At 32.8% G+C, this 18,030-nt stretch overlaps 1 protein-coding gene across 4 annotated transcripts in view; it reads right to left on the reverse strand.

Moving 5' to 3' along the window:
• Nucleotides 1-18,030, reverse strand: part of LOC117334352 (limbic system-associated membrane protein-like) — a 116,003-nt gene that overhangs the window by 10,336 nt on the left and 87,637 nt on the right. For 3 of the 4 annotated variants that reach the window (XM_033893911.1, XM_033893912.1, XM_033893914.1), the window contains 3 exons: nucleotides 11,312-11,516; nucleotides 7,551-7,703; nucleotides 896-949 (listed from right to left, as the gene is read on the reverse strand). In XM_033893911.1, coding sequence (XP_033749802.1) covers nucleotides 896-949; nucleotides 7,551-7,703; nucleotides 11,312-11,516 — 412 coding nt within the window. The remainder of the gene's footprint in view (nucleotides 1-895; nucleotides 950-7,550; nucleotides 7,704-11,311; nucleotides 11,517-18,030) is intronic. The other variant, XM_033893913.1, reaches the window with a different exon arrangement.

Genomic DNA, 18,030 nt, shown 5'->3' on the forward strand with positions numbered 1-18,030 from the left:
TCCGCTTCCGGAAATCAGCTGTCCACCAGTTTATACGGTCTCCTCTCTTATCTCGAGTTATTAAGTCTGATTTGTAGTTTGGTAACAACATTTTATCATCACAACTCTAGTTTTATTTAAAGCATTAAATGCATTTTACAAAGGAATCTACTTACCTTTTCTGTTTTCGGCACTGATCCCAATTTGGCTTTACTTTTTTCGAACTACAATGTTTGATTATCCTGTAAGCATGATATCTCGAGATAACAGATTGTTCAGATAGACTCTATCAGGATTTGTAGAAATGATGTCATACACAGGAGCAAACAAAAATAGATTAAAACAGCAATATTGGAATAAAAGCAAAATGCTATTTAGGTAGGAAACTATAAAGGTAAATAATACAAATAATAAAATGTACGCGGAAAAAGAAGTTCGTCAGCTTGGTACCGAAAATGGTTCTCCTCTATTTGAAGATTTTTGAATATCCGTATTTAAAAAAAAAAAAAAAAAAAAACTGGCATGAATGATGAGCCTCTTTGTACGAGTAATTATAAGATTTACTGCTTTATTGATAGAAAATGCGAACAAGTATATTGTAAAAATACCAAGCAAAACAAAAGAAAATATGAAAACAATTAAACATATATGACTACATGTTGCTAGTACCGGTAAACGACATAAATGCGAATTGATATTGAAGCGTTTTAAGAGATTATTGATGTAAATGTATTGCAATTGTTTAGATATAGACGGTAATTAGAAGCACTGGTTAGAAATTCCGAAAGAGAGTTATCCTGGCCGTATAAACTGGTGTGTACAACTGACGCCAGTCAACAAATGGCTGATAAGACAGTCACGTACATAAACTTTAAAAAGCATGACACACGGCTATACCACATAAGTCTTTCAATACCTGAACGATTGTAAGTGCATGGTCCTATGGAAGAGCGCCCTCGTCCTTCCAGTCCTGACAAAGCAAAATGCACAATGAAGTAAAGCCATCAAAGTACAGTTGTACAACATTTAAAACTGTTTCAGCTGCCTCAAACTATTACATGCAATGTACTGCATTATTCTATATAAAGTATATGCAATAAATGTTCTGTTGAAATGTAATACATGGCTATATGGGTGGAAAACAATGTCTATACTGGTAATGGATAATTTTACACCGTGTCGTCATCTAGCATGCATATTACGTTTGTATATGTATATACATGGATCATTATCTATTAAGGAATGAATCGACATCGGTAATCTAACATGCGCCAGGTGGTCTGTATATGAAATGAATTAAATTAATATGTCGATAATATAATGGAAAAGTTTATCACAAGGGGATCTTTAAGGATATTATAATAATGAATGATTAAACATAAGATGAAATCACAACACAAACGGAGGTATGCTTAATAACAATCGGTCATGCGCTTTGCTCATTTATAACTCTTTAACGTTTCTCTCCACTTCGCTATAAATACGGATATTTATAACTATTTTTGTCCATTTCAATGATCTTTAAATAAAGATGTTTATAACTTTCACGCCCTTTATTAAAGTAACAGTTTTTTTGAAATGTTAAACGCTAAAATCAATCCAATGAGGATATGCTTTCTTCATAAACAATTTAAAAAAATAAATGAATAAGAAATCCCTTGTTCAAGTAGATTAACGGACTCGTACTCGAACTACAACTGAATTGAGGGTCGTCTTAAACATTTTTTTCGTATTCATTATCATGCACTTTTTTTTATAAAATATAAAAATATAAAATACCGTGTCATAGGAACACTTTAACGCCACCAAGGATGATACATTTCATCAGTTGTGTATAGTTGTTTCGGGTTGCTAGTTCGTCGCCTTTTCAGTTGGAGGACATCGGGACATTTACAAATGTTTATATAATTTATATATATTAACATATGTTATATAAAGACATAGTTTATAATTAATCTTACAGGATATGTGTGATACTTTGTATATTCTTGGATATTTTATTATTTCGCTCTTAGTTGCACTGCGGACTTGGAGTCGTGTTTGCTTCTTTATTAAAAGCGATCCCTGGTATGCAATACCCATGAAACATGTATCAAATGATTATAGCAGTGATTTTCTTACTGTATACTGCCCACCTTTTACAATGGAAACGCGTGGGCAATAAATCACTTATTACTACACTCCACTGCACACATAATCCCCTTTCATTGCCAATCATGATTGCATGGGCATGAAATGGGTGTTTCTGTGCAATGAACTGTGATTAGAAATGATGTAAGAAAGGAGAGATAATCAATAATAAGTCAATTCAGTGGAAGGATCAATTTAAAATAAAAAAAGACACAAAAACAATATGAAAAATAAATAGAAAAAGAAAGGAAATAAATATAAAAAAGAAGAATATTTGAAATAATAGTCAATAACTATCAATTAATTAATTAATTACTGATAAAGTCAATACCGATGAAAGGATTACCTTCAAATACGCATCTAAAGTTACGATAAAATGATTTCGTTTAAACCGCTTCTTATATAACTTCACATCGAAATATACCATTTCTTGAAAGATACAGATGGAAACTATTATAATTCCTTCGGGATTGATAATACTTTATGTATACAAATTGTTCAACAAACATCTTTTACCTTTCTGTATTGCATCGTTTCTTGATAGTAATGCGAAAGTTTCATATCGCAGAATTTCCCAAACTTCTCGCTTTATTTTATGTTGAAATATAACAAAAGCCAGAAATTCACTCCATATGAAAATATCCTCGTGTCCACTAGGATGAATAATGACAGACTGTGTTTTGGGTGTTTATTTTGTGTACTTAAATTCATGATGTTTGCATAACATTGCGATAGTTTCGAAACAAAATTGCCCAAATCCTCATCCTTATCCGTGAAGACACCAGTGTGCATTGTGGATATATATGTATTGCTAATACTCAATATAAATCAATTCACCTGAAGGTAAGTACTATTTACTTACACTAATAAGTTCAAGGTGGGAAGTATACAGTGATATAGCTTAGTGCATGATTTCTCGTCACTCGGGATTTATAACTCCCTCGTTTTGCTCAGGTGTAATAAATCCTTTGTTACTAAAACGTCATGTAATAACCTAACCTACTAGTGTTTGCTTACTATACTCATGACAATGTAGTCCTTTTGCGTATGCTTAACTCATATTGTCACAAAAGGTGTTCATACGACTTTGAGACGACTCCCAAATGAACTGTATGTCGCGTACTAGTACGCTGAACGTGATCCATCTACCTGAAAATCGGAAATGTCTATTACAATCACTCATAAAGCTATTTCCTGGCAATAAAAATGATTGAATACAACACACAGACCTTGATTGTTGCAATTAAGATTTGTTTGTTGGTGTTTTTCTTCAGTGTCCGTCCGCATATGACTTCAATAGGCTTAGATATGTCTACAATTCACAATCATACATTTCGAGTACTTGGCCACAGCCGTGTTGACGATGATATTAATATGTGCACCCTTTTCAATAATTGTTCAGTGGTCAAAATTATAATTTATTAACAGTAGAATAGTTGCATTTCATTATTGGAGCTACACACGTGTTGTATGTGTCCAGTTTATGTTTCTGTTCTTTGAGATATGTGTCCTATACGTGGAACTACATTATTCAGCGGACAAATAATGATAATAAGACGCAAACAGATAGAGCTGCAGATTCAAAATTGCGTTAGTGAAGGTGAGAAAGAGGTCATCAACTGGATATTTCAGCGATGAAATCATTGTGATATATAAGAGTTACTTCCCTTCCTTTCAATCTGTCAGTATGTGCAGCTGATGGGAGTCGAACACTCGATTGAATATAACTGATATTCATGAAACACTAGGGATATCTCTTTATATACATGTATATAGTTGAAGTCAGTATACTGGAAAACATGTAGGTATATGCTGAAGTATATCGTTAGTGTATATTGTGCCGTTTTATGAGAGTTACCTCGTTGTAGCTTTTTGTGTGATATGCAGTACATAGATGATATCTCACAGTGTCTTCAGTAAGATACTGTTAGATATTCTGTTCATTACATTTTAGAGCAAAATATACTGAGGTATTTCAATCTCTCCTATAATTCATTGCGGTCCCCTGTCAACGGCTCACAAATGTACGCCAAATCGTGACGTTATGTTTTAAGCATAATGACGTCACATAACGTTAATTTTCCCCATTGTTGCTTATAAGCAGTGTTCTGATTGGTCAAATCGGGTACTAGAGAAAATTATCACTTTTACAGAATGAATAATTTCCGATATTTCACTGGTAAAAATATAACGAATTGTAATAATCTTTATTGCAATATTTGCGTTTTGGTCAATTGTACACATGAAGATTCGGTTTAGTTTCACTATGATTGATAGTACTGATGGCAGTGCAGTTAGGCAGTTAATTGGCACGTAACCCAAACGATAAATATGTAAATTTATTCCTTGCTTCATGGACATTATACATATATGGTGACTGACATTTTAACACAAATTGTCAGAGGGTCCCAACCCTAAACCTTTTAATTAAGTATGATATTCGATGAACTGGAAAAGGATAGTAGTTATAACAGAATTATCAGGAAGTAAACAACGACCCGGGAGGTTTTTACATGATATTTGATATAATACTGCGATCTATGTTGACAGACGGGAGATGCGGGTTACTGTACATGTGGTTTACTGTTCCCTACAAAAAAAAAAAAAAAAAAAATAAAAAATAAATTCCGAAATGAAATGCACATTGACCTGCATATCCATGTAGGTTTAAACTCAATGACAATACTGTTGAAATGTATTGACAAATTAAAGAATAACGAATGAAATAGTGAAGGTTTCCAAAATACATTTTTTATATTGCTGTAATGCAAAATATTATAGCTAGTAAATATGTCATATTTGTTTATATCTGCTATAGCTTCTCACTGTTCAATATACCATCCCGGGTTACAGTATTTCATATCACAACAAATCGACGGACATGATGTACTTTGATCCATCCTCAGACGCAGTTGTTTTTCACACCGATGATAATTTAAATATCATATAGTTGTATAGAAACGTTTTCCTTATGCTCTAATTACGACTAGATAGTTTATGAATCTATCAGGCGAATGGCACACGGAAACTATGGTCAAATAGACACACAGAGATTCGGCGCTTTAAAAACAGTTCGTGGATAACATTGCACTTGAGCGTAACTTAGAAAGATAGTTAACTAAACACATTTTTCTCCATATCAAAATAAAATTACCTCAGCGTCAACTATGATCGGCAGTCAAACCCCGAACTCGGAACCCCCAACCCGTCATAATAGTATAACGTATTGAACCTGTCATACTTTCTCGATTCTCTATGGAAATCTCGAATTAGTTAGACAATACTGTATACACATATTATATAAAAACAGCCAAAAGTTCTACAAATGTCGTAATACAACTGACTTTTTTATACAAATTATAGTCCTAATTTAAAATTGTTATAACTATATACATGTACTAAAGTATTTCGATTTCTTCGCCATTTGATTAATGTAAAATATAAAATCATTTTTCTCTGCACACTATATGAAATACTCAATTAATGAGAAATTCTTCTGATTTATAACAAAATTTAAAAAAAATATGAGGCATAGCTTATTGAAGCCATTTCCGTCCTAATATGCGGTAATACAATCAAGAAAGAGAATTGTAGACCTCAAATTTGGTAGAAATAAAGAAAAGCGCTTTTATTTTAATTACTCATATCATGAGTTTTTGTCATAATTTGTATACATAAGCATATAAATTCGAGGAGGAAGAAAATGTCTTCATTACTCTTAGTGCTTTAAATAAATCGACCTTTAAAAAAATCAAGATAAAATATATATATGAAAACAATAATTATGCATAACAAGGCATCAATACAAAGTGAAAGTAGACAACACGAACCTCCAAATAAAGGATCTTAACAAATACATGTAGCTCCAACAAACACAAACCTTCTCGGAAATATCAAATAAATCTCGCAATTGTCAGAACGTTAATTTTCACAACATACCGATTACTCAATACGTGATATCCAACGAGTTACTTCCATTTATTATTTTAATTGAATTCAGCTTTGATTTATTATTATTATAAACCTAAACACTGTTCACTGATAACGATTTATCCATTCACCTTTTGCGTGGGAATACAATATACTGTCAAACATTGCTATCCCGATCTCACTCATTACTACTGCGTAACGCGAAGAAAAAATCCAGTTCCGACATAAATAATTGTATACATAATATTCTCAGTTACGTCGAATACTCGGGATATCTAGAAATATTTTGTGACCCCCCACTAACTTCGAGATAACAATGCCCGACTGTATACATTTTGTATGTCGCTATCTTTGCTAATTCGTCATATTCATATTTCGGTACTAGGTGGCAGAAGATGTAAGCCTTTCCTAACACATGCCTGGATACCAAACAATGGTTACATTTCCATACACCCCATACCTCGTCATAATACACAATCCATGGTCTCGGCTGGCGTCTTCTCTAAGCATGGTGCAAGGTACAATCACACACTATTGTAAGGATTGACGAGATATAATTTGTCATTTCCTCACGAAAGTGTAGTCTCAGACTAAGTCGATGCAATGAGGATGAAATTATTAAAAGTGTATTTGTAAGATGTTCTTTCCGAAATATCTACACACATTGTCGTCTATCGTACCTCTACCACACACTTAAAACGCACACACGTTTACTGACATTTATGATAAATGTTCATACTCACATATTTTACATACACAAATAGATCACTAGAAATGTAGATGTTTTGTCCCCGGGCATAATATGTACATATCAACGTGTAATTCTCTATCACCACTGTGGAATGGTAATATGACATTCCTATCAAACTAAACAAGTCCTGAAATACAATTCGCTGAAAAATATCTCATTATCGTTGTAACAAGTATCTCTAATCTATTGAATATAAATGAAGTGTTATATATTCTTTATGCCGTATCCAACAGATGCCTTAAATGTTTATGTATTGGTGCTGAAATAAATATCAAATCATCTCGTTTAGCCATTTGCACGTATTTAAAAAAACACATCAATTTAACATATATTACTTAATTGTTGATTTATTTCAGACAGACATCGCAATGCTTGTTTAATCTTTAAGAAATATCTTCATAGTGATGTTTTGGTGGGGCTTCATACGTGGTTTTGTAAATAGCACTGAAGTATTATAAGAATGGCCGTGTTTGTCCATTTCATATCACTTTGTCCTGTTTCTATTCCATTGTTATAGCACCGCAAAGACAACTGAATCTTAAAACATATACTGCTACAACCGCCAAGATATCTGAATCCACCCAGAAGTCTCAAACTACCGAGAAACCATATTATGTCGAAAACTGTATTCCACACATTATCGTTATAACTGGTTTCCTGGATTTTTATGTCATCAATACATACTTACATCCGGTACTTACGTCAACACTGCGATGGGCGTCCATTTGACTTCAACATAAAATTGTGACGTAGTACTCACGTTCTTTGACTCCGAGACTCTGACCAAGAGGTCGGCGGTACCAATGCACTGTTGGAGGTGGCACTCCCGTTACATTACACACAAGAGTAACAGTATCACCTTCCCTGGCCACCACTTCACGCGTTGATGCATCATCGACTATCCGTGGGGGCACTAGAAAATGAGACAATAGTTACATTACAATCAACAGCGATATATCATATTATGTTAGATTTTATATCCAGGAAACGGCAGAAGTCTTTCCTATAGATAATGGAATAGGCTAATTAAGCAGGGATACACGAACTTTGTCCAATGGACCTTGATATATACGGATATGTTTTGGGTATTTCAGCAGTTTTACCCACGATGAACTTACAGGGACTGATACGAAGCAATCAGACTATAACCCTGTTAAAAAGAAAAGTATCGTGAGATAAGTGGTTATTAAGACACGCGTGTCAGTGTGTAATAATATATTTGGTGTCCCTCCTATCCATGTATTTCGGATTACAGATTACGAATACATATCCTTGTACTCAGCTTTCTGTTACAATCTAACGGGTACTATTTCGGAAGAGAATGACTCTCTACTCCGATTTCATTAGTTAATGTCGGCGATGCTTCGTTCTCTAGAGACACGAGACACGATTTGACAAAAAAACTAGGACCTACCTCATTTATTGTCTTACTGTACATTTGTTAAACTAATATGTCGAGGTTTTTCAAGCCGAAACTAGTTCGCGGGTAATAGTACACACTATATATTTGTAGAGATCATATCTTAGTTATTACATCCGCGCTTTATCTAATGACCGTGGATATTGCGAAATATCCCGTGGTTATCACTAACTATACCATATTTTGGATTTTTATACACATTGGCTGGGGTACTTATACTTTTAATATCAGCGACTTTAGGAATTATATCAATTACTAATTGACATTATAGATTAAAGAATACATCAGGGAAGTTAAGGTAACAATCGAAACTTGTTTATTGGAATGAAGAATATGTGTGCAATGGTAACATTCCTCCTGATCTATTATGTTCCTCGTATCTTTGCCAGCAGCAGCATCTTAAACTATTGTTAGAGTAATGATTAGAAAAAAAACAATAAATCACAATTTTGACAAGTAGAGAAACGCATGGAGTATTTCACGAACGAGCGAATTGTTGAACAGCTATCTGGGTTTCATCTCTTAGAATGAAGTCAGGCTGGTTATCGGTATAATTTGTCATTACCCTTCACATACCATTCTGCATGCTATAAAGGAGAAATGACAGGGCGATTTGTAATTCATATTCCAATGTAATACAAGGAAAATGAGGCCATGTTGAATGCAAATAATACAAAAAAATAGCTCGTAAATCTTTCATCAATTAAGCCTAATAAATATGATTAACAAACCATGTACTTTTTACATGGAGACGTTTAACGGATGCGACTTCAGGAGTACAACTACAACGATGCCGACGTGTATTATAAAACCAGATGGTACAGGCCCGGCATAGATCACGGAGTGCAAACGATGAGACGACATGCTAGACGTCATACTATCTGTGTGACATTGTCAAATACAGCTAATGTACATAATTGGTCATTTAGGCGTGCAAAGTAGTCCACTGAACCATATAGATACTTAACCAATTATGTGCCATTTTGGTATCCATATATAAGGTTTTAACACGGTGGCCCTTTAAAACCACATTCCCTACATTAACAGACGTATCACAACTTGTGCATTCTACTGTAAGCTTTTGCTCTGTCGTTCGCTTTATTCAATTTGATAGTTGTAATTTGTTAGAGGATTCTCCCAAATATCAAACTTCCCATCAATTATTCTGTAGCTGTAGTTTTATATTAGCTAGGGAAAACCTTTGCGAGTTTGCCGTTCTCCAAAGGATGACTTAGAAATGGTTGCGGCTCTCAATTTACAAATGAAATATGATGTGTACGGTTTTGCATTTTCGTGGATCGTAAATACAAAATAACAGAAAACGCAGCCATTTTAAAATCGAATATAAATATACAGACTTTGTTTGAATACCATGTATGATGAGCAGTCAGATTTAATTTGGAGGGAAACATGTTTTATGTATAAAGGTTCAAACAATGAATTTCACCCTTTCCAAGTATTGTACAAAGTGTGGTCTAAGTAAAATGATATCATATGTGACTAAGATAGAGGTAACATTGTTTGAATACTAGTTATCTTAATTTTCCCAGTAAATACACTTAAACATTGCTATCACATATCTATTGTAGTAGAGTGTCGCAAGATATTTATTTTGATTTATAAAAACGCAACCGGATTTTCTGTCTTGCACTCATAAGATATTGAATACATTACGGTTGATTACATATATGTACATTTATTTCATTACACTAAATTAATCCATACATATACACATATCTTTCAAACATACACAATATATACACTTTACTAGTTATTTTCCACAAAAATGAATTTTCAAGTATGTTTTCATGTAGCTTCGATATAGACTTAAGCCTACTGTACACGTTATTTTAATAGTGGCATTAAGTATATTGTATTGTAAAGAGGATGAGTGCATTGTGTATTATTATAGTACACATAAGGGTGATAACTTTCCCCAGGTTTCCACCAGTCTATAGGACAAATAAGCTATTCCTAGTGAGATAAAGAATTACAATCAATCTCTGTATAATTTATGAAGCTTGGTGTAATTTACCTGTGCATATTGTAAACATAACTTTTTATAAGTATGAATTTACATGCTATAGTGTAGAGGTTGCCAGTTATTATCAATTGATATTCTACTACATTCATATTTCCCAGATTTGTACAATTCACTATATGGAAAATTATGAAACAAACAATTATGTCCATACATATGATCTGCTCACATTGTCATGTTATAATTGTAACATTGCTGTACACTTGTTTGACCTCTTGTTACACACTATCAAGTGTGTCAGAGAGTAATACAAATCTTGAAACTTGAATCTCACACATCTAATTCACTATACACAAAAGCAAATAATATATTGTACACTATCTATATATACTGCTCTGTCCTATGAGCTATCATCTACATGTCACAGTCTGTAGCTTTTCAAAACTTGTCATAAACGTCATGTTCACTGCACCTCAAGCCACACTGTTGTCTCCTCATCCGATATCCTCGGTTGACGGCGTTTGTCGATGATACATGTACTGATGTTTATGTCGATTCGCTATCTGATCTGCATCACAGCTCCTGAATGTTATATCACCATCCATGCACCTTCATACAGACGTACTTATATTAAGGTGAAATCACGCAAATCCGTCCTTATGTACTAGTTAACAGTTGTGTACGCGCGCGCGTAATTCAAACCATTAACGTGAGTATGATACTTACCAATATATGTCGATGTGTAACACTTTAATTGCGCTATTTTCTTTGGGGAATACTCTTAATTCATTCAGGTAATATAAATCTGCTATGCATGTATTAGTAGTGTTAGTTTATAAACTTCTCTGCTTGTACGCCGTATCTCAACATAGTAGCAGATGATGTCTTTATAAAACACATTTCTCATTTGTATTTTTCATGACAAAATGAATGTATTTGCAAATTGTGAATCGGCAATGCCATAAGGTTTTATGCCATTATTACAAGTATGTTTAAATATCATTGTGTATTCTACTTATCAATGGCAACAAAACAAAACACTCTTTAGTCACTGACCAGATCAGAAGGTTTCTGGAAACAAGTTATGGTGAATACACAAGTCTTAGAGCTGCTTACTTACCGAGGACGTATAGCACAACATTTTTGGTTTTGATAGGGTCCGTATTGATCTGACACGTGTATCGGCCCCGGTCGGAGTACCGGACTTCATGGATTAGTAAGTTCCAGTCCTTGGTGTACGGCCGCTCCACACTTATCCGATCGTCGTCAATAATTCTTTGGATTTCAAACGTCAGAAGCGTTGACCACTGGTCAGTCCACACTACCTGTAAGATTTATATAGCACACACATATTAATAAGTCATGTATATAGGGATCTTGTGTATATATAAACCGAATCTTTTAACAGATAGAGTCTAACAAACCTTGTTGCAAATAGAGTATCAATCAAACCTTGTTACAGATAGAGTATAAACCAAACCTTGTTATAGATAGAGTATCAACCAAACCTTGTTATAGATAGAGTATAAACCAAACCTTGTTATAGATAGAGTATAACAAACCTTGTTATAGATAGAGTATAAACCAAACCTTGTTATAGATAGGGTATAAACCAAACCTTGTTATAGATAGAGTATAAACTGAACCTTGTTATAGATAGAGTATAAACCAAACCTTGTTATAGATAGAGTATAACAAACCTTGTTATAGATAGAGTATAAACCAAACCTTGTTACAGATAGAGTATAACAAACCTTGTTACAGATAGAGTATAAATCAAACCTTGTTATAGATAGAGTATAAACCAAACCTTGTTACAGATAGAGTATAACAAACCTTGTTACAGATAGAGTATAACAAACCTTGTTATAGATAGAGTATAAACTAAACCTTGTTACAGATAGAGTATAAACCAAACCTTGTTATAGATAGAGTATAACAAACCTTGTTACAGATAGAGTATAAACCAAACCTTGTTATAGATAGAGTATAAACCAAACCTTGTTACAGATAGAGTATAACAAACCTTGTTACAGATAGAGTATAAACTGAACCTTGTTACAGATAGAGTATAAACCAAACCTTGTTACAGATAGAGTATAAACCAAACCTTGTTATAGATAGAGTATAAACCAAACCTTGTTATAGATAGAGTATAAACCAAACCTTGTTATAGATAGAGTATCAACCAAACCTTGTTATAGATAGAGTATAAACCAAACCTTGTTATAGATAGAGTATAAACCAAACCTTGTTACAGATAGAGCATAAACCAAACCTTGTTACAGATAGAGTATAAACCAAACCTTGTTATAGATAGAGTATAAACCAAACCTTGTTATAGATAGAGTATAAACTGAACCTTGTTATAGATAGAGTATAAACCGAACCTTGTTACAGATAGAGTATAAACCAAACCTTGTTATAGATAGTGTATAAACCAAACCTTGTTACAGATAGAGTATAACAAACCTTGTTATAGATAGTGTATAAACCAAACCTTGTTATAGATAGAGTATAAACTGAACCTTGTTATAGATAGAGTATAAACCGAACCTTGTTACAGATAGAGTATAAACCAAACCTTGTTATAGATAGTGTATAAACCAAACCTTGTTACAGATAGAGTATAACAAACCTTGTTATAGATAGTGTATAAACCAAACCTTGTTACAGATAGAGTATAACAAACCTTGTTACAGATAGAGTATAAACCTAACCTTGTTATAGATAGAGTATAAACCAAACCTTGTTATAGATAGAGTATAAACCAAACCTTGTTATAGATAGAGTATAAACCAAACCTTGTTACAGATAGAGTATAAACCAAACCTTGTTATAGATAGAGTATAAACCAAACCTTGTTATAGATAGAGTATAAACCAAACCGTGTTACAGATAGAGTATAAACCAAACCTTGTTATAGGTAGAGTATAAACCAAACCTTGTTACAGATAGAGTATAAACCAAACCTTGTTACAGATAGAGTATAACAAACCTTGTTATAGATAGAGTATAACAAACCTTGTTATAGATAGAGTATAAACGAAACCTTGTTATAGATAGAGTATAAACCAAACCTTGTTACAGATAGTGTATCAACCAAACCTTGTTACAGATAGAGTATAAACCGAACCTTGTTACAGATAGAGTATAAACCAAACCTTGTTACAGATAGAGTATAACAAACCTTGTTATAGATAGGGTATAAACCAAACCTTGTTATAGATAGTGTATAAACCAAACCTTGTTACAGATAGAGCATAAACCAAACCTTGTTACAGATAGGGTATAAACCAAACCTTGTTATAGATAGAGTATAAACCAAACCTTGTTACAGATAGGGTATAAACCAAACCTTGTTACAGATAGGGTATAAACCAAACCTTGTTACAGATAGAGCATAAACCAAACCTTGTTACAGATAGGGTATAAACCAAACCTTGTTACAGATAGAGCATAAACCAAACCTTGTTACAGATAGAGTATAACAAACCTTGTTATAGATAGAGTATAAACTGAACCTTGTTATAGATAGAGTATAAACCAAACCTTGTTACAGATAGAGTATAAACCAAACCTTGTTACAGATAGAGTATAACAAACCTTGTTATAGATAGAGTATAAACCAAACCTTGTTACAGATAGAGTATAAACCAAACCTTGTTACCGATAGAGTATAAACCAAACCTTGTTACAGATAGAGCATAAACCAAACCTTGTTACAGATAGAGTATAAACCAAACCTTGTTACAGATAGAGTATCAACCAAATCTTGTTATAGATAGAGTATAAACCAAACCTTGTTATAGATAGAGTATAAACCAAACCTTGTTACAGATAGAGTATAAACCAAACCTTGTTACAGATAGTGTATAAACCAAACCTTGTTACAGATAGAGTATAAACCAAACCTTGTTACAGATAGAGTATAAACCAAACCTTGTTATAGATAGAGTATAAACCGAACCTTTTTATAGATAGAGTATAAACCAAACCTTGTTACAGATAGTGTATAAACCAAATCTTGTTATAGATAGAGTATAAACCAAACCTTGTTATAGATAGAGTATAACAAACCTTGTTACAAATAGAGTATAAACCAAACCTTGTTACAGATAGTGTATAACAAACCTTGTTACAGATAGAGTATAAACCAAACCTTGTTACAGATAGTGTATAAACCAAACCTTGTTACAGATAGAGTATAAACCAAACCTTGTTACAGATAGAGTATAAACCAAACCTTGTTATAGATAGAGTATAAACCGAACCTTGTTATAGATAGAGTATAAACCAAACCTTGTTACAGATAGTGTATAAACCAAACCTTGTTACAGATAGTGTATAAACCAAACCTTGTTACAGATAGTGTATAAACCAAACCTTGTTACAGATAGTGTATAACAAACCTTGTTACAGATAGAGTATAAACTGAACCTTGTTACAGATAGTGTATAACAAACCTTGTTATAGATAGAGTATAAACCAAACCTTGTTACAGATAGAGTATAAACCAAACCTTGTTACAGATAGAGTATAAACCAAACCTTGTTACAGATAGAGTATAAACCAAACCTTGTTACAGATAGAGTATAACAAACCTTGTTACAGATAGAGTATAAACCAAACCTTGTTATAGATAGAGTATAAACCAAACCTTGTTATAGATAGTGTATAAACCAAACCTTGTTACAGATAGTGTATAACAAACCTTGTTATAGATAGAGTATAAACCAAACCTTGTTATAGATAGAGTATAAACCAAACCTTGTTACAGATAGAGTATAACAAACCTTGTTATAGATAGAGTATAAACCAAACCATGTTATAGATAGAGTATAAACCAAACCTTGTTACAGATAGAGTATAACAAACCTTGTTACAGATAGTGTATAACAAACCTTGTTACAGATAGTGTATAACAAACCTTGTTATAGATAGAGTATAAACCAAACCATGTTATAGATAGAGTATAAACCAAACCTTGTTATAGATAGAGTATAAACCAAACCTTGTTACAGATAGAGTATAACAAACCTTGTTACAGATAGTGTATAACAAACCTTGTTATAGATAGAGTATAAACCAAACCTTGTTATAGATAGAGTATAAACCAAACCTTGTTACAGATAGGGTATAAACCAAACCTTGTTACAGATAGAGTCTAAACCAAACCTTGTTACAGATAGAGTATAAACCAAACTTTGTTATAGATAGGGTATAAACCAAACCTTGTTATAGATAGAGTATAAACCAAACCTTGTTACAGATAGAGTCTAAACCAAACCTTGTTACAGATAGAGTCTAACAAACCTTGTTGCAGATAGAGTATAAATCAAACCTTGTTATAGATAGAGTATAAACCAAACCTTGTTACAGATAGGGTATAAACCAAACCTTGTTATAGATAGAGTATAAACCAAACCTTGTTACAGATAGGGTATAACCCAAACCTTGTTATAGATAGAGTATAAACCAAACCTTGTTACAGATAGAGTATAAACCAAACCTTGTTATAGATAGAGTATAAACCAAACCTTGTTACAGATAGAGTATAACAAACCTTGTTACAGATAGAGTATAAACCAAACCTTGTTACAGATAGAGTATAAACCAAACCTTGTTACAGATAGTGTATAAACCAAACCTTGTTATAGATAGAGTATAAACTAAACCTTGTTATAGATAGAGTATAAACCAAACCTTGTTACAGATAGAGTATAAACCAAACCTTGTTACAGATAGAGTATAACAAACCTTGTTACAGATAGAGTATAAACCAAACCTTGTTATAGATAGAGTATAAACCAAACCTTGTTATAGATAGTGTATAACAAACCTTGTTACAGATAGAGTATAAACCAAACCTTGTTACAGATAGAGTATAACAAACCTTGTTACAGATAGAGTATAAACCAAACCTTGTTATAGATAGAGTATAAACCAAACCTTGTTACAGATAGAGTATAACAAACCTTGTTACAGATAGAGTATAAACCAAACCTTGTTACAGATAGAGTATAAACCAAACCTTGTTACAGATGGTGTATAAACCGAACCTTGTTACAGATAGAGTATAAACCAAACCTTGTTATAGATAGAGTATAAACCAAACCATGTTATAGATAGAGTATAAACCAAACCTTGTTACAGATAGTGTATAAACCAAACCTTGTTACAGATAGTGTATAAACCAAACCTTGTTACAGATAGAGTATAAACCAAACCTTGTTATAGATGTGGTTTAAACCGAACCTTGTTACAGATAGTGTATAAACCAAACCTTGTTACAGATAGTGTATAAACCAAACCTTGTTATAGATAGTGTATAAACCAAACCTTGTTACAGATAGAGTATAAACCAAACCTTGTTATAGATAGTGGTTTAAACCAAACCTTGTTACAGATAAAGTATCAACCAAACCTTGTTACAGATAGAGTATAACAAACCTTGTTACAGATAGAGTATAAACCAAACCTTGTTACAGATAGAGTATAAACCAAACCTTGTAATAGATAGAGTATAAAACAAACCTTGTTACAGATAGAGTATAAACCAAACCTTGTTACAGATAGAGTATAAACCAAACCTTGTTATAGATAGAGTATAAACCAAACCTTGTTACAGATAGAGTATAAACCAAACCTTGTTATAGATAGAGTATAAACCAAACCTTGTTACAGATAGAGTATAACAAACCTTGTTATAGATAGAGTATAACAAACCTTGTTACAGATAGTGTATAAACCAAACCTTGTTACAGATAGTGTATAAACCAAACCTTGTTACAGATAGAGTATAAACCAAACCTTGTTATAGATGTGGTTTAAACCGAACCTTGTTACAGATAGAGTATAAACCAAACCTTGTTACAGATAGTGTATAAACCAAACCTTGTTATAGATAGTGTATAAACCAAACCTTGTTACAGATAGAGTATCAACCAAACTTTGTTATAGATAGAGTATAAACCTAACCTTGTTACAGATAGAGTAAAACAAACCTTGTTACAGATAGAGTATAAACCAAACCGTGTTATAGATAGAGTATAAACCAAACCTTGTTACAGATAGTGTATAAACCAAACCTTGTTACAGATAGAGTATAAACCAAACCTTGTTACAGATAGTGTATAAACCAAACCTTGTTACAGATAGAGTATAACAAACCTTGTTATAGATAGAGTATAAACCAAACCTTGTTATAGATGTGGTTTAAACCGAACCTTGTTACAGATAGTGTATAAACCAAACCTTGTTACAGATAGAGTATAAACCAAACCTTGTTATAGATAGTGTATAAACCAAACCTTGTTATAGATGTGGTATAAACCAAACCTTGTTACAGATAAAGTATCAACCAAACCTTGTTACAGATAGAGTATAAACCAAACCTTGTTACAGATAGAGTATAACAAACCTTGTTACAGATAGAGTATAAACCAAACCTTGTTACAGATAGTGTATAAAACAAACCTTGTTACAGATAGTGTATAAACCAAACCTTGTTACAGATAGTATATAAACCAAACCTTGTTATAGATAGAGTATAAACCAAACCTTGTTATAGATAGAGTATAAACAAACCTTGTTACAGATAGAGTATAAACCAAACCTTGTTACAGATAGAGTATAAACCAAACCTTGTTACAGATAGAGTATAAACCAAACCTTGTTATAGATAGAGTATAAACCAAACCTTGTTATAGATAGAGTATAAACCAAACCTTGTTACAGATAGAGTATAAACCAAACCTTGTTACAGATAGAGTATAAACCAAACCTTGTTATAGATAGAGTATAAACCAAACCTTGTTACAGATAGAGTATAAACCA

This window comes from Pecten maximus, chromosome 9 (assembly GCF_902652985.1).
Source record: "Pecten maximus chromosome 9, xPecMax1.1, whole genome shotgun sequence".
NCBI classification, from domain to species: Eukaryota; Metazoa; Mollusca; class Bivalvia; order Pectinida; family Pectinidae; genus Pecten; species Pecten maximus.